This window comes from Electrophorus electricus, chromosome 12 (genome assembly GCF_013358815.1).
Source record: "Electrophorus electricus isolate fEleEle1 chromosome 12, fEleEle1.pri, whole genome shotgun sequence".
Taxonomy (NCBI): domain Eukaryota; kingdom Metazoa; phylum Chordata; class Actinopteri; order Gymnotiformes; family Gymnotidae; genus Electrophorus; species Electrophorus electricus.
Genome location: NC_049546.1, coordinates 4,071,092 through 4,094,130, shown reverse-complemented (window position 1 = coordinate 4,094,130; position 23,039 = coordinate 4,071,092). Strand labels below are relative to the sequence as shown.

At 40.2% G+C, this 23,039-nt stretch overlaps 1 protein-coding gene across 2 annotated transcripts; it reads right to left on the bottom strand.

Annotated features, from left to right (window-relative positions):
- Window positions 1-2,152: 2,152 nt before the first annotated feature.
- Window positions 2,153-22,246, bottom strand: dyrk4 (dual-specificity tyrosine-(Y)-phosphorylation regulated kinase 4). 2 transcript variants are annotated; one of them, XM_027022243.2, is made up of 14 exons: window positions 22,144-22,246; window positions 11,851-11,934; window positions 10,019-10,165; window positions 9,670-9,817; window positions 9,150-9,313; window positions 8,193-8,329; window positions 7,074-7,214; window positions 5,790-5,928; window positions 5,515-5,596; window positions 4,974-5,146; window positions 4,715-4,775; window positions 4,459-4,588; window positions 4,035-4,189; window positions 2,153-3,737 (listed from the first exon to the last, which is right to left on the bottom strand). In XM_027022243.2, the coding sequence occupies exons 1-14, from the start codon at window positions 22,195-22,197 to the stop codon at window positions 3,418-3,420; spliced, it is 1,935 nt and encodes a 644-aa protein (XP_026878044.2). In that variant the 5' UTR covers window positions 22,198-22,246; the 3' UTR covers window positions 2,153-3,417. The 2 variants fall into 2 exon arrangements, with proteins under 2 accessions (XP_026878044.2, XP_026878045.2); XM_027022244.2 differs by lacking the exon at window positions 22,144-22,246 and adding an exon at window positions 14,826-15,381.
- Window positions 22,247-23,039: the final 793 nt, after the last annotated feature.

Sequence of the window (23,039 nt, the reverse complement as noted above, 5' to 3'; positions counted from 1 at the left end):
GATTTTTATGTAAGCAATGGCCACAGGAATAATGGCGCTGGCATATGCAATTAATTTCGGAATAATTTTCAACTGCCTGACGTCCAGTGTAACTAGGGTTGCAACACGTCCCTTCAGGGATGGACTGACCATTATGAGTACCGGGACAATTCTTTGTGTGGACAGCTGAGATAACTAAAAGTAGAACCCAATTAAAAAGTGTTTTAATATCCAAGTGTGCGTTGGCCCACAGTATCCTTAGTGCATGTCCATCATCCAGTCACGGAAATACCGCCAACTAGAGAACAACGTAATTGTATGTAGAAGTAGGCAGAACCAGGAGAAGAACCAATCGTACATGGAAGTAAAACACCAACGGTGCAGCAAATAGAAGTCACAGTAACAACTAGGCTTATTACAACTACTTAAAAATGACACACGTTTCAATTAAGTCATTGCGTGATAAATAAGGAGTTATTTAAACTATTCCTGAATATAAATAGCTTTAGATCAGACGTATTATGTACTATTTGGTTGGAAGTCTTGCCATTTCATGTCCATTATAGTGCACTACATAGGGCAGATTAAGTAATTTGAGACGTGCCATTCGTCTCTGCTCCTCAAAAAAAAGTAACATGTCAACTGTTTTTAAAATAGAATTGAAAACGCAGCATTTTAATTTAGGAAATTAAAGTTTAGGAATGATTCTGTGAATAAAACAGTGCTTATTATTGTTCAGAAATATACGTTCACAGTAACTGATAGTACGCTTATTTATCTTAGACAAATGTGAAAGCTCAGGTTTTACTTCTAGTAGTATCTATCGGTTTACTGATACAAGATAGGGGAAACCCAATCGAGCCGTTTAAGCATGAATGCGGAGCTGGCAGGGGGAGCAGTGTGTTTTCATTTTGAAGTTGCTGTGATTGCAGTGGGCCTATCTAGAAAAAAAGGCCAGACCTGAATTTAGTTCCCAGTCCGGCCCTGCATCCCGTATGAAAGGCTTCGGTATCTTTCTATATTGAAAAATAAAATGCGGCGTCTTTGGTTGAATCAATACTTGATGCGATTTCTCTCGTGTTTTCATGCACATTGTTATGAGAATAACATAATAGTGAATAAGACCGAATCAGTTTCACAAGAATCAACCCGAGGAGCTCAGGAGCAGTACACCACGGGGCAGAGAATGACAGGCAAGCTGAGTGCGAGTGAGAAGACACAGGAAACAATACTCTAAAGATGAAGGTGTCTCTGTGTGTTTTCTGCCCGTGCTTAATAATATTCCAGCTGTGTAAGCGGACCACAAGTCAAATTCATAGATAACACAGTTCTTCAAATAGATATAACGCATGTGAACAGTCACTGAAGTGAAGTATTATCATAAAATATGAAATTATGTGTCATCACAACACCTGGTTTTGTTTGCAGATCTGGGTTGGGCGGGGTGAGAAGGCAAAGATAAGAGTGAGTTCAGGTGGTCATGACTATCTTATGGTAGGCTATAGCCTAGGTGTAATTTATTGGGGACGCTGAGAACTTGTCCCCACGACATTCTGAAATGGCAGATTTTCTCTCCAAGTGTACTAGTGTGACTTTAATATATTTGGATTTTTCTGGTTCGTTTGGGTAAAATTTCCACTACCAACCGCGTAATTTATTCAATAATAATTCGAGTAATAACGTTTTTACCATTAAAACGAAACGATTATGTTCCCAATGACAGAATCAGATATATATTTTATATTTAGATTTTTTTCAGATTATATATGGTCACACGATACCGAGATAATAAACGAAGCATAACTGACATTTCGTAAAACGGAAAATGATTTTTGCTCAAAGCAGATATAAACCAATTCTACAAAAAAATATATATATTTGAAAATTATAGTGCTATACTTTTAGGATTGTTTCGCGCCAACAGGTTTGACAAACGCAGCCATTCATGAAACTCTTCCTTTCAGGATGATTTCAGCGAACCCGCGTTCTGATTTGTTAAAGGCTGCAGGTCCCTTGAAAACATCTGCAGTGATTACCATTGCTAGTGGAAGTGTGTAGCTTTAGTGAAGTGCCATGTAATACAAACATGAAGGAACCACCGTCCAGCAAAAAGCTGTCCCACAATTGCGTTTGATGATACAAATGTAAGCAATAAAGCAACGAGACAATGCGGTTGTGGTTGTAAAAATATTTTCTTTCATTCATAATATGCACGATCAATACAAGAACAAGTAAAACCTTGTCTAAGTTTACATCACCTCATGGCATACACTTATAGTGCATGGCAAAATGTAAGAATTGTATATACAGAAAAACAAAATCCGAAAGCTGACATGTTAGCAATAAAGTACTTAAACATTAAAATAAAAGATACATTGTTGGTTTCAGTACTCTTCATTCTCAGTGTGAAAGCCTTTGTCATTCTTTCAAACATTATCACATTCTTCACTCTTAATACTACTTTGTCACAATCATCACCACGATCATTTTAATCAACACCAACAGAATCAAATAATTTTCTGCAAAAATGTTGTAAAAAATGTACATAATTGTGTCACATTCTGATCAAACATTTCATGTGTCTCTCTGTAAAGCAGGTGTGTCCTGCTCCTGTCTTGGACACCGTCTCTGCTGTGCTGACCTCACTAATACAGCAGAGTCATCTCATGATCAGAGTCAGGTGTACTCTATAGGAACACAATGACTGCAGTAACTCTACTGACCGTGAGAACATCTTGTTGGCTCAGGCTCATTACACTCCCATAGGTAGTAGTGATTCCATCTTACAACAAGGCTAAACCTAAACAAGAAATGGGCAAGTCGTAACAAATAATACAAACATTTTTTAAAGCATGTAGAAATATTGCACATTATAGTTGCTTGAGTATTCAACTTCAACTATATTAAAAGCTAGTGTAAAGACATTTTTACACAATGTTACTAAAAGCATGGTTACTTCAATACGATAACAGCAGGGCCTACAGCAGGGCCTAGACACAATAAATGTTCACATGAATGCATAATACTGGGTATGTGAAGAAAATGTCAGTTTTCAAGAAGGGCTCATAGGATTCATTCATTAGTCATAAAGTAAGGTCTAACCTTTCTAAGTATAGCACAAGCAGCCAAAAGCTACCAACAAGTTTGGGAATAGTGACAGCTAAATAACTCTGTTTGATGCAGTTAAAATGTACAGATTGGGATATTCATTTTACACTACTGACTTTCAGTTTTCTTTTGATTGGTAAAAAAAACAAAACCCAAAACCAGACGGTGGTAGAAGACTGATCCTAAAAGCAAGCACACACTAACCTTTCTGAGCTTCCAGCGACATAAATTCAGGGTGAGAAGGGTAGATTTCCTGCAGACTCTATCAGTGCAGCTACCCAGGATAGTCTTAACCCTGTGGCCAATGCATTCTGGATCAAAATTATATTGTTAAATGATTGGCAGAAGATAGTGAGACTCCCGCTCCTCTGAGTCTGTTTTTGATTCGGCCTGAGACTGAGGTTTAACGATGATTTCAGCGGCGCACTCCCCACTGTCTGGCTTGGCCTCTGGGTCGCTCTCTGCTTTGCTGTCTGGGTCGTTGTGTGTGTGGCGGTCCTTGCTGTGCATGGCCTCACTCTTGCCCACTCCTTCACAGGTGTTCTGCTCTGCAGAGGCGCCGATGGGCCGCAGGCGTTCAGAGGGCTCCTCAGGGCCTCTTCTGGCTGCGTTCTCCCTTTTCATTCTGTCTTCTGGACCAGACTTCTCTCCTGTGGCGTGGAAACAAGGAGTCACAGACAGGTCGGGTTTATATGAGTTTTCTTTCAATTCTGTGTACAATAATTGTAAGTTATTCTAGACACCTTCTAGAAGTATGAAAAAAGGAAATATATTGACTCATACAACAAGCAAGCTGTAAGCATTTTTATGTTTCCTTTGACAAAGTAAGGACTGCCTAATAACAGTGTAAGTTATTTATGGAAGTCTTTATTCGGTGTAAGTCACATAATATTCTTAGTGCAGGCTAAATGCGTAAAGTATATTGAGAATAGAGTAAAGTAACTCACCAGTCCTGTTGGTGGTTGTTCTGCGGCAAGTGTACTCGCAATTGTTTTCAGTCTCCCCAGGTCTCCTGAAGGGGCGGAGCTTGTTGAGGCGGCCCTCGTGGATCCACTCGTGCTGTATGCCCTCATCCGGAGTCATGCGCTTAGTGGGGTCCCATCTGCCACAGACGCAAAATCAAACGCATTTACAAAAAACATTTTTACATATCCTTCTGAGTTTAAGCATGTGTTTGGCCTGAGTGCATTTAGTGGCTGTGAGTGTGTGTGTGTTTGTGTGTGTGTGTGTGTGCCCGCACAGGCATGTATAATATTTGCAAGTATTTGCAAGTCAATGAGTGGAACTGAGTAATGAATAGACATGAATAAACATGTTTAAATGTAACTCAAACATGAGAAAAATATTGGATCCAATTTTGGATGTACATACACTAAACAGCGGCGTATAAAGTCCAAAAACATTGGATCATTGGTTTTCAGCATACTGGCAAGATCCTTGGAGTTCGGGCTACGTTTTTTCCCCTTGCTATTGGTGATGTTTCGTGGGTTTCCTTTTGAGTCTGAATGAACAACAGAACACGCAGCAGTTTAAACATGATTACATCTCCAGAGCCCACTGTTTTAGTAGTCACTACAGGGCCACTGCACCGTGATCAGTGATGTTCAGCTAGAACACCAAAACATACCAAAAAATAGCCTTCTCCTGGAAGCTGTCAGAACAAATTCACTTGGAGGTAGGTCCAGCACCTACAAGCACAGATGTATTCAAGAAATTCAAACGCAGTAAATATATATAACTCAGCATTAACAAACATGCATTTCTATCCACACTGTGAAACCTGAGTCGGAGCGAGGACGTGATGTTTCACGGTGCCATATTATTTCTGTTGTTCCACAATCAAAATAAAATCTCGTGAAAGCGAATCAAATGAAAAGCACGCAGACCTCCATGATGCAGGCGATCTGCTCCACCTCGCTCTCCCCAGGGAAGAGGGGGTAGCCCGTGTAGAGCTCGGCCAGGATGCAGCCTAAGCTCCACATGTCTATGGCCATGCTGTATGGATGGCCCAGGATCACCTCTGGTGAGCGATAGAAACGACTCTGGATGTATGTGTACACTGTAGAGAGAGCCAGACAGAAGCTTTGTAATAATAACAATAGATTAAAAAGTGGGAAAGAAAAACAAAACCTTTGTGAATGAACACGCCTGAGCTTGGAGCGGTCTGGTATCCACAATATTCAACGCCTAAGTCTTGAATATGTTTAAAAAGTCTGTGCACTTGTCTGGTTTGTATGTTACATGTCAGTCATGTTTGGACACACCAAGACAAATTCCTAGTATGTCTATCACACGCTGTGAAATAAAGTGACTGATTCTGATTCTCAAGGACATTAAAGGTCAAAGCCAGAGTGAGTATGTGGGACTGGCCATCTGGAATGGGATTCTCATGATATTACAAATGGGAAGTGGGAAGGGGGGTGTTACCTCTCTGCTGCTCATAGCAGCTTGACCCAAAGTCCACCACCTTGATATTCCCTTGCCCTCGCTTGGAGAGCAGAATGTTCTCCTTCAAAGCACAACAAAACAGGCAAAAGCATGTTAAAAACATGACCTTTAAAGACAAACACACCAAGGATTTAGGGGCATGTTTGTAATCTTCAAACCTGCCTTCTAGCTGTCACATTCTAAAACAAAGATCTCAAAAAGAGTACCCACTTCCGGGTGCTCCATAACTTCAGTGAAGACTGGAGAAAGCTTACCGGTTTGAGGTCACAGTGGATGATCTTCTCCCTGTGAAGCATCTGAAGGCACTTGAGCAGAGAGTGTGCAAAGCGGCGGATCAAAGCCAGACTGAAGCCTTGGAAGTTGTTTTTCTTGATCAGTTCGTACAGGTTTGCTCTGTGTGGAAACAAAAGGGAGGCGTAATGAAAGCATCTCTATTTGTGTAATGGAAAGTAACAGTGGCATGGCTGTGTGAGTCACGTTTGGGAAACAAAGATGCATTTTCCAGATTGCCACCTGATTAAAAAACATTTATATGCAATAACACTTTTCACCTCTAGAGGGCAGAGGGCAATTAGTTTTAAGTCGAAGGCTGAACGCCTTCCAGACCACGTCAAATACACGTAGTCTTTAACACGCTCGCTGATAAAAGTGACATCCCTCTAAAAGCTGCGTTAACTGCTAAGCAATATGAACGGGTCCTTTGAGAACATTGGTGTGAGAGTTCTGTTTGGCAACGAACGGGCTTGCAGCAGCAGCTGTGAACAGCTCCTCCTGTGGCTCAGTGTAACTGGAGACTTCACACCATGAGCAGATGATGAAAGAGATAGGGACCCAACCAAGGCATTAAGTAAAGGAATTGGTGACAGTAACAGGAGATCGGGTGGCAGGTTTTCTGAAGGTCAGGGTGCCTGAACATGGAACATATCCTCAATAAGTGCCCTAATCCATTACTTTACCCCCAAAGCATATAGCTGGACTCTCAGTCTGTGTTAACCATAGTAAACCATCCCCAGAGAAAGGTTTTCGTCAAGGTTTTACACACGTCTGATTTAAAGTAATTATCTTGTCCTGATTTGAATAGATGATGAAAACATGATGTCATCAGTTAGTAATATTTTACCCCCACCTGCTCAGCCTTGGTGATGTAGCCAAAAATCAAATGTTTCAAAGGCAAGCAAAAGTCAGTGAACTCTCAAATAGTAATTAGCATTTTGTCTTTTAAACGATTCTGAGAAAACACGCACTGCATGACAAAGGCCATCAATTTTGACCTTCCAGGGTCAAGTTTGATTTCGGCTCATCGTTACCAAGGAATGTTTTTAACTACATATGCGTCATGTGTAACACAACATAAGGTGGGGGGGGGAAGCAACACCCCATGCTTGACTCCAACTGTGCCTGTACTACACTCTCTTTTTCCATGCTGTATTAGTGGAAAGGGATGGCAGCGCGGCTAACCCCTTTATAGCTGTGGTCATATTAAATGCTTAAGGTCATCCGAATGACGAAGAGTAGGGTAACTCTTCTGGCTGCCTCACCCCAGGAGCTCAAAGGAGATGCAGAGGTGGCCGCGGAAGGAGAAGTACTCCTTCATGTGGATGACATTGTGGCAGTTGTCGCGGTCTTTCCTCCGCACAGCGTCCAGGATCTTCAGCTCCACAAGCGCCTGTTGGTGGAACCTACAGACCACCCAGCAAACACATGCCCACATCAGCACTGTGCCTTCCCATCTGATACCTTGCCTGGACAATTTTTCAGCTAAACATACACTATGAGGTCTATAAACATGTTCTGATTTGTGTTACTTTAGTAATAAAACTGAATTGATAAAGATCTTGAGTTTTTTCATTATAAAAGCTGCAGTACGTCTATTTTTAAAATCCACGTTGGTGCTACAGTTCACTAGGCTTTTATGCAGGCCCTTGTTTTTACCCAAGGCCACAAGCATTTGCATCTGTAGTTCAAGTCTAAAGCTTTTGAGTGGAGCACAGGCAGGCCCTGAGCCACTAAGCTCTCGTTTTGTCTCCTGCATTATTGAAAGGCTGTAAACCTGATGGCGTCTGTATCAGTCACATGGGGAGAGGCTCGGCCGGAGCAGCGTCGGCCCGCCGGAGCGAGGACACGTAACGCAACACCAGCAGATTCTTTTTAACACCTCTCAGAATGTCACTGTGACCTACCACCCTGTCACTTATAGATCTCAGTGCCTGGAATGACATGACATAACTGGGATACGGCGAGATAACCAGCTTCACAATAAGTCCACTTTTAAAAACGCATGCAAGGACACACACTCAGTGCTCTTGTTCCTATGTGTGACCTTTAAATGTAACTGCAATATTTTGACTCTTGACTCTTTTTTTCTGGTTTGTTCAAAATATAATTTCAAAGGAATACCTCAAGAATACTTTCTTGAAACCACTCTATACTTTTTTCTTTTGCTATTCATTTTTTAATGTGCTTTTTTTCATTTTGTAAATAACATACTCTAAATTACTCGAAATATGTCATTCATTAATTCATTCAGTTAATATTTAGTAATATTATATTGCATGTTTTCTAAATGATGATGCTGATGAATCGTGTGCAATATCGCAAGGCCTCCTACTGAAACCCGCGACAGACAGGCGCTGGAGGAGGAAGCATTTTGGAAATACCTCTTCTTGTTGCGAATGACCTTGATGGCCACCATCTCATTTGTTTTATGGTCCAGGCACTTGAGGACCTGTCCGAAGGAGCCCTTCCCGATCACCTCTAATACTTCGTAGCGGTAGGCGATATGGTCATGAAGCACCTACACGCAGACCATATTCGGAAGGTCAGTCATAGCTGGGCTATGGATAGCTGAAGCAAGGGCTATTTCAGAGTTCATCTGGCAGGAACACTTAATGTATCATGGTGGGGGAAAAAATAAATAAAAGCCTAGTCAGACAAAATAAGATCAAAAATTCCCCTTGCCACATTTGCCTTGTTATTTGTTATTTTAATCCATTTATAATTTCAGGCCCGAGACTAACCTGCTCCAAATGTATGGTGTCTGGATAAACTGCTCCAAGGTTATGTTGATAACTTTGGGAGATAAGCATGTGCTGTGTGACTACTGGAGGAGTCCTTGCTGGGGACACTAGCTCCGAACGCTTAAATAATGGAAAGAGCATGTGGTGAAAGTCTGTGTCTGAGACTGTGTGGCCAGGTCTGAGACAGGGTGGGTCAGTTCACAGGAGGAGCTGGCAGGAGATTAGCTTGCCTTTTGCTGTAATGCAATTTCACGGTTTCTTGTGAAGCTGAGTAGGAGGTCCGTGTGTCAGTAAGTATGTTGTTTTCCGAAAGCCTGAGCTGATGCAATGAAACTCAATCATGGAGAACTACACATTCAGAGAACGTGTTCATGTCATCACTTATGAGCCACATTGTCGTTGACCAACAAAATGGGACATGAACAGATAAAAACACAACGAACATGTCTTCCTTGTGTGGGCAAAAGCAGCAAGATTTGGTTTTCATATTTGTTTTATTAAACGAACTTGGATCTATGTCCTTTATCCACAAAACACTACATAAACAGGATATGGCCAAAAAGCTCTCCCAGTACCTGTGACACCATACGACATTACCTTGAGGTAGTTTCCATGCTCATCATCATAGCCAGAATTGTGTGGAGATTCCTGGCTGCCTTCTATCTTCTTGGTGTCCAGTCCCAGGTACCAGATCTCAGAGTAATCCATGATCTCCTCCTGCTCATACACGGTAAGCTGCTTCTGAAAGTGCTTCAGTGCAGCTATTGGACAAGACCAGGCATTAGTTTACGCCACTTATCTCTGTAACAGGTCAAAATCACCTGCAAAATGTGCTGCCAAAATTGTTACAGACAGTGAAAGCCTAACCTGAAACCTTTATTTTATTTTATTTTATTACTATTGTGAGTTACATAACAGACAGCCGGAAATCTGGAAACCTGGAAATAGAAAACTGAATGGTTTTCACAGACTCTTTGAACGAGCTCAACAAAAAGTATCATGGTCATTTATAAATTGACCCTTTCTCATTTTGTTCTTCATTTCCTGGAGATTTAAAGTGCAAGTTATATTCAGTCAAGCCCAGCTGGAGGGTGAATCCAGCACGGTGCCAACTGACCTGTTGGTGACATGGGCAGCTTCTGTCCCTCATAGGTCCTGATCTTCTCAAACTTGTTGATGATACTTCTGGTTAATGACTCGGAAATGCTGTCCACCGAGGAACCAAACCGCGTAGGAAACTGAGGCCTTGACCTCTCCCTTTCCTCCTGAAGGTTAGTATAAGACAATAATGCATTTATGTCATATGAATTAGTCCTCTAACTTCAGCTCTGATCAAGGAAAAAAATATTAGCTTTCAGCACATCTATCTAATCAGTGTCCTAGGGACTTGGAGCTTAGATTGGCTCTAAAAAACAATGCAGGGTTTACAGAATCACCAACCTGAAAGATGAAAACTGTTCTCTTACCTGACTTTGTTGGACATTCTGCACCAGCTGTTTTACAATGTTGGGTAAGGTGCCATCTGTTTGGTGTAGGAGTCTGCCATTGGTCACCACCACCTGTTTGATTGGTGGATCAAGTTGAGGCAAAGTGCCAGTCCTTGTCCTGCGCTTCTACAAGACACATGAGAAGGATATCAGCATCCAAAGGTGATGACAATAGAGCAGAATGGCCTTTCAGGAGGATTATATCAATTTTCAGAGTTGGGGACATGGATTAATTAAAGAAATATATTACCCAGTAGATGTATTTTGTGTAAGAGATGAATCCAGTGTCACTGATGAGTTGAGCGTCAACTGACTGAAGTGAAACTTTAATGAATTGTGCTGAAACTGGATTTAATCTAAAACACTGCCACCCTGAAACTACTTCCGATAAACACACAACCTCCCAGCTACTTAGCTTGCTTGTTAACCATGTTGACTTAACCCCTGGGTAGAAGAAGAAATTTCAAAGAAGGGAAAAAAATGAGGAGTAACAAAAGCTAAAGTGTGTGCTTTGATAGGAAAACACCAGAAACCTGAAATGCTGATGAGCTTTCTGAGCCTTTTATATATGAAAGCTTACAAGGCATTGCAACAGTACTGTATTGCATATAACTGTTTATGTCAATGTAGAGATGGGATTTCTGCATCCAATTTACAGTGATTCATAAGTCTCAGCAGTTTTCCAGGCAATTATTTGTTTTAGGTTTGGGCATAACTGTAGCATCAGTAACAATGTGCTATTGAAAACACTTTAGTTTAGAACCAAGCTCACATTTCATGAAATCAACTGTGTATCTAATGTATGAACGGTACCATAATCATTGCTGCGTTTGTGCCAAACTCTTATTATAATTTTACTGCAGAGATCTTCCAGATACAGCAATAAATATTGTAAAAATAAAATGTTGGGCAATATATCAGGGAGAAGGTTCATTTGCACACTGCAGTTTTTTTCCCCCCCTGACCTGAAGGTTCAAACTCAGAGCTCGACAAATTTCTGGGCCGAAAAAGGAGCAACCCCATCTATAGATAGATATGATATTTAATCTCATGCTCCAAGGCTGCTGCAGTATCTGCCAACTTGATTATGATGCATGGAGACAGAAGCTAAATTTAGTGCAGAGGTACCTGCACAACCACGTAAGTGGGTGAATACAGTAGCAAGGTTGTAAACAAGAGGCACCCAAGCTGTCCAGGTAATGCAGCTATTAAAACCACAGTCAGGTCAACGGACTCTGGCAGGGAGAAGCTCTGAACAGCCACTCCTCTGGGGAGTGGTGCAGATGGTCACCGCAGCCCTCATTAGGGGCTATGCAAAGGAATGCATTTAGTCAACTATTAAAGGAAGTTAAAGGCCTGTTTAAAGGAAACATTACCATGCCATGCAGTAAATACTTAGATACTCTAACATTATCAGTTTTGCTTGAAAATGGTAGTTTACTAGCTGACTAATAGTTTTGAGGATGATCACATGGTTTCAAAGGAGGAACTAACCTCCAGTTTGTTTTTTCCTAGAACTGCAACAAGGGAACACATTCATCCTAAGCCACCACCAGCCTTCACCAGTCACTGTACAACATTCCATACTGACCAATATAAATTGTAATTTTACCTAGTGCACCTTTAACACAAGCACCTTCCATAGGAGCTTTGGATTGGCCACCCACTGTCAGACAGAGATGGCTGAAGTATATGAGAAGAATCTATTTAAATCCAAAGCACCTTATGAAGGGAGGTGCTACTCTATTTCAGATTTTTGCATGGTGGGCAGTTCTGTTCAGAGTCACCCCTGTACATTTGAGAGGGTGTACCTGGGAGAGATTGCGGTTGGTTCCCAGGCGTGCGTCTTCCACCTGTGCCCTCGGTGGGTGAGGGAAAGCTTCTGGTCTAGCCGCCTGCAAACACCAACAGATAGAACATGTGGTGAGCGGGCAGCCTCCCACGTTCCATGGCTTCTGCTGGACCTCGATGGAGGGCCCACTGTGTAGGAAGCTGCGTGAACACTGAGGGAATCATAATGGAACTAATAGATAGCTCTGTTCCCCAAACCTGGATGACTCATCAAGGTCTCCATTCATAATCGCAATATTTTCAGAGAGGAGTTGAGATGTGCACTGCTTCAAAAGATGGCATTTACAAAACAGATGTGAACATTTTGTTACTGCGGTGTCCAATAACTGATAGTGGGTCTAATGTAGGATTAGGTAAGATGAGGCATTAGCCATATAATGTCATTTCATTTGGTTATGTTGTACTATATTATCTGAAGAGAAATGGCACCACAAGAGAGTCAATCTGTTGCACAAAACATTAAAGTACTATGAATAAATCAGATGTTACACTAAAACTGGCCAAATCTACATGACAGATTTAATGTGAACTTGCTATAAAAAGCAGTGGCTTTCGGACTGGTCCATATTTCACAAAACAACTTTAATCTCTCTGGAGATGAGGGGGCAAGGTGCCAGTGAGTCCTGAAGAATCATGGTGCCATATTAAGGTATGTGTGGAGGAGAAGAAACAAACATGCTCTAATATTAATCATGGGGACAACATGTCTGTAGTGGTGACAGGCAACATAAAAGACAGATTCAAATCCCAAGACTAATGGGTGTTATCTCAGCTCTGCCAAGCCCCAGTACCAGAGGGTTCACACACAGTTCACTTTTCTGTGCTCATATAAACATGATTAATAAAGGACATATTAATCAGATTAAAGGTTTAAAAGGTAAAATTGGTATATTATACAGCGTAGTAAATCAGGGAAAGAACTTCAGTTTACGCCTGTTACGCCTCCAGAAGTGAAATTTGACTCCCTTTGCAGTAGAGTGTCTCTGGGTTAAAGGAAGGCTTGTGCAAGGAGGATACAGCAATTCAGATGTATGCAAGCAATTCAAACATACCAGTCTGGTAGAGCAAAAAAGAGTCTTGCAATGTGATGACATGGCATATGCTTCAGGGTTTTGGGTGGTTCTTACACCCTTAATCCAACATCTTTTCTACTTTTTCTGAAACACATTTGTACATTTGATACACAAGTATTTGGCTTGGAGAGGCACCTGCCCCAAAGGGAGATGTTGGCTTAGCAGAACCATCACACACACATTTGGGTTTGGACAGATGTCATAAAGGGTGATGTGTGTGAAACATGTAAAATTAGAAAGAACAGAGATTTAAAAAGTTCCCATCTAAAATCACATCCAATTTGAACATGTATTAAATAAGATAGCTGATGCAGATTTTAATTTTAACAACTCAGTACAGAAATGACAGGAACAGAAAGGAACATATATTCAGTTTGTATGAGCTCAGATGTCCAATGTAGGTCAGTGGCTCAAACACATTGGAATATTAACACCTGTGCTGGTTTTCAGGCATTCCCTGTACCTTAGAGTTGATATCGCTATATGGATCAATATGGAAAGCATAGCAGAGTCTAAGAAAACACCTCACCTAAGCCAGCTAATTGATTTAAGCTACACAACTGTGCAAGCAATACACACTTTAAGAAAGGAAAATGCTTTTACTATGCATTTACTAAGATCCTTTATTGCAGCCTGGCAGAAAATTAACTGAAATCATCCTTGTTTCAAACTAATGTGATACCAAAATAAAACAGATAAATCGGTTTACATGTGTTGATACTGATGTGTCTTACCTTAACACAAAATTCAAGTAAAAGTCTGAGAGTGACAGCTCTCTTTAATGATTCAACTGACATTCTTATAGCTATTGGTGCATGTACAATTCAAAGGATATGAACTCTTTAATCTGCTTTGCTGAGTTTCTGAAAATGATTAAGGGAAACAGATTACTGGGACTCATTTGTGTTACTAATCAAATGAGAGCTCATTTATTCATTTGTTTTTATTTTTTGTTTGTACTGATAAATACAGCTTTTGCTCACAGCTGAAATCAAGCCAGGCAATGTTTCCCTAAACCAACCGACAACATTAAACTAGTCGAATTTTACAATACACAGCACTGTAAAGTATTTGAAAGCGGCTGTCTGAATTCCATGGGGCACGGATATAATTAAAGGGACAGAGTCCAATACTACAGAATTTTAATATAATATTAACATGGGGCATGAGTATAATTTAAAGGACAGCATCCTGTACTACAGAATATTAAAGTAATATTAACATGGGACACGGGTAAAATTAAAAGAACAGCATCCTATACTACAGAATATGTAGTGCTTAATGCTTAGTGGGATAAACCTTGTTCCAGCATGATCTGTGTCATTTATTACCAGTGCCTTCAGATGTATGATGTATAGTTGGACAGTTGGCCTCTTATTGACAGCAACTGACTAATCACGTCTTGCAAAAAAAAGTTTTTAAAATGTGGCAGGGGAATAAGTAATTTAAACAAACAGGCCCTCAGAGCTAAATAAAAATAAATAAAGCAGAAGCAGTAGTCATAAAAAGAAATAAAATTATACTTAAGATGAACTGCCAGCGATACAATGTAGGACAGGTGGCAAAATCCAAGTAGTCTTTGAGCGTTCCAGCAGGATAATAAACAATAAGAGGTGAACGGTAGAGGGAGGCACACTGAAAGAACCTTAGAATAATATATGCGCCCTTTCACGATGTTCCAGCCCAGTGTCATTTGTACGTAACAAAATCCACCCATAAAGGTTTAAGGATTACATGTCTGTATAGTACTACACGCTGACCGACGTTCATTTGATTTAGAAAATCAGCATTTTAAAACACCTTTGAAACTCACATTTCATACATGACATTACCCTACAAGAAAGTCATGGGAGGGATCTTACCTTGTTGATTTCGGGGAACATGTCCCTTTTGGAAACTTAAGACACGGGGTATTTAAATCATGGCAGCGAGGCAAGTATAAAAATGTCGATCGCTATAAAATCCAGGTGTAGAAACATAATTAAATTATCATTAAATTCTTTCAATCAGGTTACGAAAGGCCTTTTCAAAAGAAAGAGCAGCAGAAAAACGTCCAAACTGTCGGAAGTTTGTCTAAAAAGCTTTCGTCAGCAAAAGATGAAATAAAGAGACGAGCTGTCCGTTGCTCCGCTTTGCTGCGTACGCCCCGAGATGCGCCACATGCTCAGGTTTTCCACGCCGAAGGCAGTTGCTCTCCGACTGTACAACACACGTGTATGTTGTCTGCTTACCTATCATCGAACACCTACTGCACAAGAAACGGGGCTCTAAATGTTGGAGAGCATTGTCCGGGCGGTCTCCGACACTGACACTTTAGCAGCCCTTGCAGAGGGTGCTTGACTGGCGAGCTTTACAGATCGCATTTTCCTCGCAGCACCGCCTCCCTCATCTAGCTATGTTATGTCTTCTCTCTTAAGTTTCCAGCGGTCAAGGAGCGATGGGCCAAAGGCGACTGTAATAAATTCTATCCATCACTACGTCGTTACTTAGTAAGCGGCCTGTAATTCAAAACGGCAGGCAGAGGCAGAGGTCAGCGGATAGGTCCAAAATTGCAGCTCAAAGAGCAGAAATGTTAATTATTGTAAGGTGTACATAAATCGAAACTTGATATCCAAACTTCAAATTCAGAAACAACAACAATGTATTACAACAATTAAAAAATTAGAAATCAGATATAAATATTGCAATCAATGCTTATAATAATGAAATGAAAGCTATAAGGAAGAAGCTATAAGAAAAATAGCTTTTTTCAACTTAAACTATTGCCCACAGGCGATGAATCACTTGCCAAAAGTAAAAAATAGTAACAGGTCACGAACCTTCCACTGTAACATACCTCATAACTAGAACTTGCCATGCACATGTAAGAAGTTGGCAGAAAAGGTAACTGTATATTACACAAGATGACTCATTAAGAGCATCACAAACCACATCATTCTGAATAAAAAATCAAGCAGCTAAGTTTATTTCTGTAATTATCTGGCAAGGACTTTGGCAGGAACATTTGGAGGAGGAAGAATACAAAGTGCTCTTGAACTACAACAAGAAATTAGAAGGCCAGCGAAGTGGTATATTCTTGAAAAATGATAAAATATGTTAATATATGCATTGCATAGTATTAAGTTGGTAACAGACATAAGCAAGCAACATATGCTTGATACAATATGGTGCACCATTTAAATTTTTAAAATTGTATAATTCTTTGAATACTTCAATTTTATAATGCATTTTCCACTAGCTATTTGGGAAAAGTAATAAAAAAAAAAGAAAAAAAAAACACCGAACAAAAAAAAAAACCCAAAATGAAATAAATAAAAACAATGAGTAGGAACTTTTAAAAATTGAATATGTAGACTACAGTGACAGTAATGGATATCAGCTATCTTGATTTGCTGGTTTTAGAACTGATGTTAACAGAGCCCTGGTTAATTAAGCATTCAGCTTAATTATGTTTGATTCAGCACCTCACATCCATTCTATTGTTGAATATACATTTAATATCCTTGTTACACTGCCTGACTCTGGCTTTCTTTGCATGCTTACCACTGAGATATTCACACATGTACCATCTCTCATGGATTAATGCTATATTAATTGGCTAGTTTTTATTTATACTACAAAAGTAGATAATATTGCTCTGACCTCTCAATGTCTACATTAGTTGACTGTGGCCAAATGTCACATTAAATATTAAAATGGCGCCCAACATCTGCCAGCTGACGTTAAAAGATGCACTGTCTACAAAAATCAGCTTACAAAAATTACTTCTAGAAGGTTGTTAAATCAAACGAATGGCTTTTATAAAGTATATTTCAACTTAACTAGCTAGTTGTAATCAAATGTTAGCAAAGCCAGCTAAGCCAGTATGCCTAAAATTCCTATTTCTTCATTAACCTAGTTAGCTAACTGCCTTGCTGGCTAGCTAAGTACCTTCCTAATATTTTATAATGTGCTATCACTGTGCTGAATTATTTTAATTAAATATAACTACTCCACCTTACAGCAAGTATTGACCTTTATGACAAACCTAAACTGTACTTTTCTCATTCTGTCCTACCTCAGAACAGAAATATGAGAAATATAAATAAGTAGCAAAAAGAATACTATAATAATATTTGTTTAATATTAAACAAATGTTTACAAGATTTTATTTTGATTTAATCATCACTGACTAAATATCAGGACAATCTTTAAAGTGTCATTATTGAGGGTACTTACATACTTATTCTAGGGGTATACTTATCCTAAGTATATAATCTTGCACATATGCATCTAAGCAGGATATACTATGAACTGTTTTTTAGAGTCTCTAATTCACTTATAATTATTGTTTGTCTCAACAGCAATGGAACAAATCTCCATTCCATGGGAGCAAAATAAAGGTTCACTAAACCTTATGGAATCTCAATTACCAATGTGGGTTTTTTTGGGGGAGTGTTAAAAAAAAAAAAAAATCGTGCGTGCATCCACTGAAGATGGAAGATAACGGAATGAATCATGAAATTAGTGTGACAAACGCCAGTTTAAGAGGTTATGCAACATAATCACAACTATTGTTTATGATGATAGGGTTCTTTTCTGATCCCTCTTTCATAGCTTGAGTTAAACTAGTCAGGTCTGATTTTTTCATTTTAAATAACGAAGTGATGAGGCATCTCCTGATTTAATTGTAGGATATGAGAAATAATAGATAAGTTAGAGATTTTTAGAGTAGCCCTATGTCATTTGACCTTCATATAAAGAGGAGAGTAGTTGTTTATCCTAATGTTAAAGAGACATATCAGTGTGAAGAATCATTTAAAAAATTGTAAAACCATTCATATAATGAAAAAGTTCTTTACCAACTAAAGGTTCTTCCATGAACCCTACACCCAGTTAAAGAACCTTTTAAGAACCTTGGTTTAAGAGTGTGGGCAGAAACATTGCAGCCTACATGTTTGGAGGGCAATTGTTTTCTTATTGATTTAGACTCTTCTTATATCTATGCCCATGTGTATGTTATGTCTGCCTTATTAATTTAAGCATATCTATACAACTGAAATTTGTCTTAGGAACTGGAACAGCCCCTATCTAACATCCATACATGACAGAATGAGAGATAGTTGTTTTCACTTGTGAGTAATTGTTTCCTAGATAAACAGCAAGCTGTTGAAACACCACTGAATCAGAATGTGGGTGTGTGTGTGTGGGGGGGGGGGATGTGTCACGACAAACGAGCAGCGCATATGAAGAAAAGCTGTGGCTGTAACCCTGAAGTAGTCCAGTAATCAGAGCAAGCCACAGAGATGAAATGTTCTTGATGGAGTGGTCCTTCAGCACATTAAGCCTCAGAGATGACACACATATGCATGCACGCACGCACGCACAAACACACACACACACACACACACACACACACACACACACACACACACACACGCATTTCATGCCAGTCTTGTCATCTTTAAGCTCATGTTAATCCCATTTACATGCCCTCTGCAAGCAAGATTGGGTTCCCGATGAATATCTCACACATTTACACTGTGCAACCAGCAATGGAAATGTCTATCATAAACAGTAGCTCTTAATAACAGCTGTTAAAGAAACTTTAGATGATAATAATAAACCTCAGGTTACATTTTGAAATTATAAAAGAGTCTTTCAAGTTTTTCTGATAACACACATTTGATATCTGCACAGTAATTGAATTTATGACTGCAAAAGTGTATATTTGCCTTGGAATAAAGGATAGACAATTTTCAATAAAAACTTTAATCATCCCAGGCTTTTTTGCTCAGAGTAGCCTGGTTAGTGATAACAAGCTGGTAATATTTTTCTTATTCGATCTGAGCAAACATCATAACACCGAAAGAATCAATAATTCAGCTCAGAGTTAACAACTGAAATAATTAACTCAAGCCTGCTCTCAGACATGGCAAGCCGTCCCAGTCATTTATTAGCAATGTTTTTCTTAGGTTACACTATATTCTTGAACAGCCTGTTATGGTTACTAATCTATGCCCTAAAACTTAAACTATTTCATGTGCATATAGTTGGAGAAAAAAAGCATGTTTTTAAATAACAATATTCAAAAAATTGAAGTGATTGAAGATCTTTACTGTAATCTGAGGTAAAATTATACATCTCATTATGGCTATTCACAATGAAGTATAAATCAGCATAAAACATCTTAAAAGAAGCCACAGAGGAAACAGCCAAAACACATAATTAATAAACATATGTGCTCATATATTGTCTATGGTGCTATTTCAACCATTTCTGACTAACTTAAGCAATGACACAGCACAGTTTGTTGACAGCCTGCTTTGACTCTTTACCTCTGGCTGTACTCTCCTGTTCCTCTGGTTGCAGCTTCCCCAGTAGCTCCAGAGGAACTCAAAGCAACAGCAGGTTGGCGAAGGCCCATCTTCCCACATGACAGGGCTTCCAGTCCATGCTGGTTCGGCCTTTGCCTGCCCTTCGTCCCAGAGTGCTCAGATAACTGACTAATTAATTAGGCTGCATCTCATTTTGAGAAGGGATGTTCTCTGCCCAAGAGTTCTACACCTCTCTCTCTCTCTCTGTCAGACTGAGCTCCGCATAGTTACTGCTTACAAGCTTTTTCTTTTCATTCGTAATATCTACTCAACCTTAATGCTAGGAAGCTCACCGGTTATGAAGCTTGAAGCTATGAAATCTCAGCTGGTGCTCCTCACACTTCGCTCTGTTCTCAGACCTGCGAGATGTGTCTTCCGGTGCACTGCTCTGGCTCTCTGTGCCATGATCCTGGCTTGGGTAGAGGCAGGCGGATGCAATCGCACAGGGAGCCTGCTTGCATGTGGAGGGGGCGCCACAAGGGATTCGTCCTGATCCGGAGACCAAGTCAGGGGTTCTCAGCACTGCCTTCCTCTTCCTGCTTGGGGGGCATCAGGAGGAGGGCAGGGAAGCTCATTTAAGAGCCCGCACAGGAGCAGCTGTGACTGACTGGGTTCTCTCACCTTCCCCTCCCTCCCTGCTCCTGTCTCCTAGAGACAGATCCTCCCAGGCTGTCATATTTCCTCCCCTCTGCTGTTCATTCCCATGGGATAGTGACAAACATCTGCGAAGTGCAGAGAGGAAATCCTATCCCCCCCCCACCCCATTGAGTACATGTCAGCTTTGGACTGCAGCACAGCACTAGCTCCAGATAGCTCCAGCACCAGAAAAGAGTGGGGAAAGTTATCTCTGCCCCTTCATAATGCAATCTCAGCCATTTCCTAGAGGAATCATATTCCTCTCTTTGGAGTCTTGGAGGAGAATCAGATAGCTGATAAGAATGTGTGTGCATAGCATATAAACAGAATTAAGAGGGTCTGAGAAGTGACTGTGGTACTGTTCTCACACAGCCTGACCTAACATAATGTGACAGATAATGTGAATGTGTTTTACTATCGACATCCAGGCTGAAATAACAATAAAAGCCTACAAAACATATTTAGCAAACATCCCAACATGGATCTGTGTGCCTTTTGACTATCAATAATTAATAGGGGAAAATGAACAACTGGCAGGACATGCTAACCGCTTCCTCCCCAACGCCCCTATTTGCATTCTGCTGAGACTGACTAATCTAATGATAACACCATGGCAACTGCCAATCACAGGGCAGCAGGGCTTGGCTCTGGATATCATTATGCTCTGCTGAGTGCCTGACACGAGCTGCCAGTCAATGGCCTGGATTGCAGTCACGCTGCTCCACAGCATCTGTAGCAACCTGTGCTGCGTGGGAAATGGCTGACCAGGTGATACCAAGGGCACATGCTGACAGCAAGAGAGACGATGCGCTGTGACGGCCGCAGGGATTAGTCACATGATCCACACAAACTGGTAGAGCATAGAAGCAGGAGGCTGGGCCAAATCAATTACTATACGTGCAGCGCGGCCTGCCTCGTTACTTGAGACTGAAGCTTTAGTTACACAAGAGATGCTTGTTTGTTTTCAGGGAGAGAGTCAGAGATGCATTACTTTACCATTACATGGCTAAGGAGGAATGTGCAGCAGTGCTGTCATTTATGAAGTTATGTTTTGGGTTTATATAAACACTGTTTTTCTTTTGAAGAGGAAAAAAATGAAAAAGATATAAAGTATCAAAGATAATGAGACCTCAGTATTCTGTGACACACACAGGTAAAGTGATATACTACAGACATAGGCATACTGTATATTTATAAATGTTTTTCTAAAATAGACCTTTGATAGCTAGAAGTAGGACAAAATAACTATTTTGCTAGCTACTGGAAAGAGACGAGGGGATAAAATAGAGAGACCCTACAAAAAATAGCTTTTCTGAGAAGAGGTAAGATAAGTAAGATCATCTGTTAGGTCATCTGTCCAGACACTGTAATCCCCACTGCCCACACAACAGTAGCAATATAACCCATATTTTCTACATCATTTTTATCCCAGCTGGACACTTAGAACTCTTTGATCCTTTTGTAGCCAGATGGCAAACAGGCCATAGGTTTGATTCCGCCGATTTCCAATTTTTGATCCTGGGTTGAAACAAGTGACAAACTAAGGCCATTCTCTAAGGTCTAGGCCACTAAGGTCACTGTCCTCTAACCTTCTGCTAAAGTTATCACTACATGCTGCACCTGCTATTTCAGTAACTGGTACAGACAGGGTCCTGACTAACAAAAATAAATGCACCAATTAATGCCTGAATTATTTTAATTAAATATAACTACTCCACCTTACAGCAAGTATTGACCTTTATGACAAACCGAAACTGTACTTTTCTCATTCTGTCCTACCTCAGAACAGAAATATTGAGAAATATAAATAAGTAGCAAATATAATACTATAATAATATTTGTTTAATATTAAACAAATGTTTACAAGATTTTATTTTTGTTTTAATCATCACTGACTAAATATCAGGACAATCTTTAAAGTGTCACTATTGAGGGTACTTACCTACTTATTCTAGGGGTATACTTATCCTAAGTATATACTCTTGCACATATGCATCTAAGCAGGATATACTATGAACTGTTTTTTAGAGTCTCTAATTCACTTTTAATTATTGTTTGTCTCAACAGCAATGGAACTAATCTCCATTCGATTTTTAGGATACATCTCTTACTATGAGAGAGAAATAGTAGTGTTTACTACAGCGTAAGGCATGGGTTGTCCAACATCCCACTCCATCCCTTATCCTACCTCATCTCTGCTTTTCTCCCTTTGCTTGCCGTCCGTGTGTACCCAAGGGCCCATGTCCACTTCGATCAGTGATGCCTACTCGTGAGGATGAATCCGTTCTGAGGTGATATGGCAAGTATCAGCCACTCAGGCAGAAGAGGAAGGGCGCCAGTGTTAGCGAGCCCTATCCGATGAAACAGCCGGCTGGTGCTGTCATGCTTAGGCATGAACAAGGAAGCAACCTGAGGCTGGGCCAGTGAGTGACAGAGGCAGGTGCATCAGGGGATCCAGACCATATACAGGATGGCAAGTATGTGTGTGCATATGCGTGTGTGTGTGTATGTCTGTGCATATGTGTGTGTGTGTTGTGTGCGTGTGTGTGTGTGCAAGTGTGTGATTGGTACTGCCCAATGGTTACATTTATGCTCAGTTATTCATCAGACATGAGATGCTCATTTCATATATGAATCCATATTGCTTTGTATACAAAACTGGACATTTGGAAAAACTGCCTAAATTAAATTAAATTGGGTAATCTTGTTAGATGCATAAGATGACATGGATTCTATGTTTTCACTGACTGCATTCAATCAATCTATCTAAGCAATGACTAAATGTAGGGAAAATTGAAAGACAGGTAATATTGAAAGACAAAGCAAACAAACAACAAAAAACTAAAAAACTAAAACTAAAACAAAACCACAGTTTTATGGACCCGAGGAAATGTCTGAACTCCGTAACGATGACTATGTACACCATAGTCATCACTGCTGACTAACGGTGTGAAGCTGCTGTCCAAGGTGCTGGAGAACAGGCATCTGAAGAATTCTCTCAGGTAATCCGAGAATTGTTCTCTCTCTCGCTCACTTTCTCTATCTCTCTCTCTCTCTCTCACACACACACACACACACACACTC

Bases quoted from the DNA above. Each gene is read 5' to 3' on its own strand.
- dyrk4 (XM_027022243.2), bottom strand. From the start codon at position 22,197: ATGGGCCCTTGGGTACACACGGACGGCAAGCAAAGGGAGAAAAGCAGA. The intron at 4,776-4,973 runs GTCTGCGTGCTT...CTGTGCTTGTAG, and splicing joins AGATCGCCTGCATCATGGAG to GTGCTGGACCTACCTCCAAG. The intron at 3,738-4,034 runs GTGAGTTACTTT...TCCACGCCACAG, and splicing joins AACAACCACCAACAGGACTG to GAGAGAAGTCTGGTCCAGAA.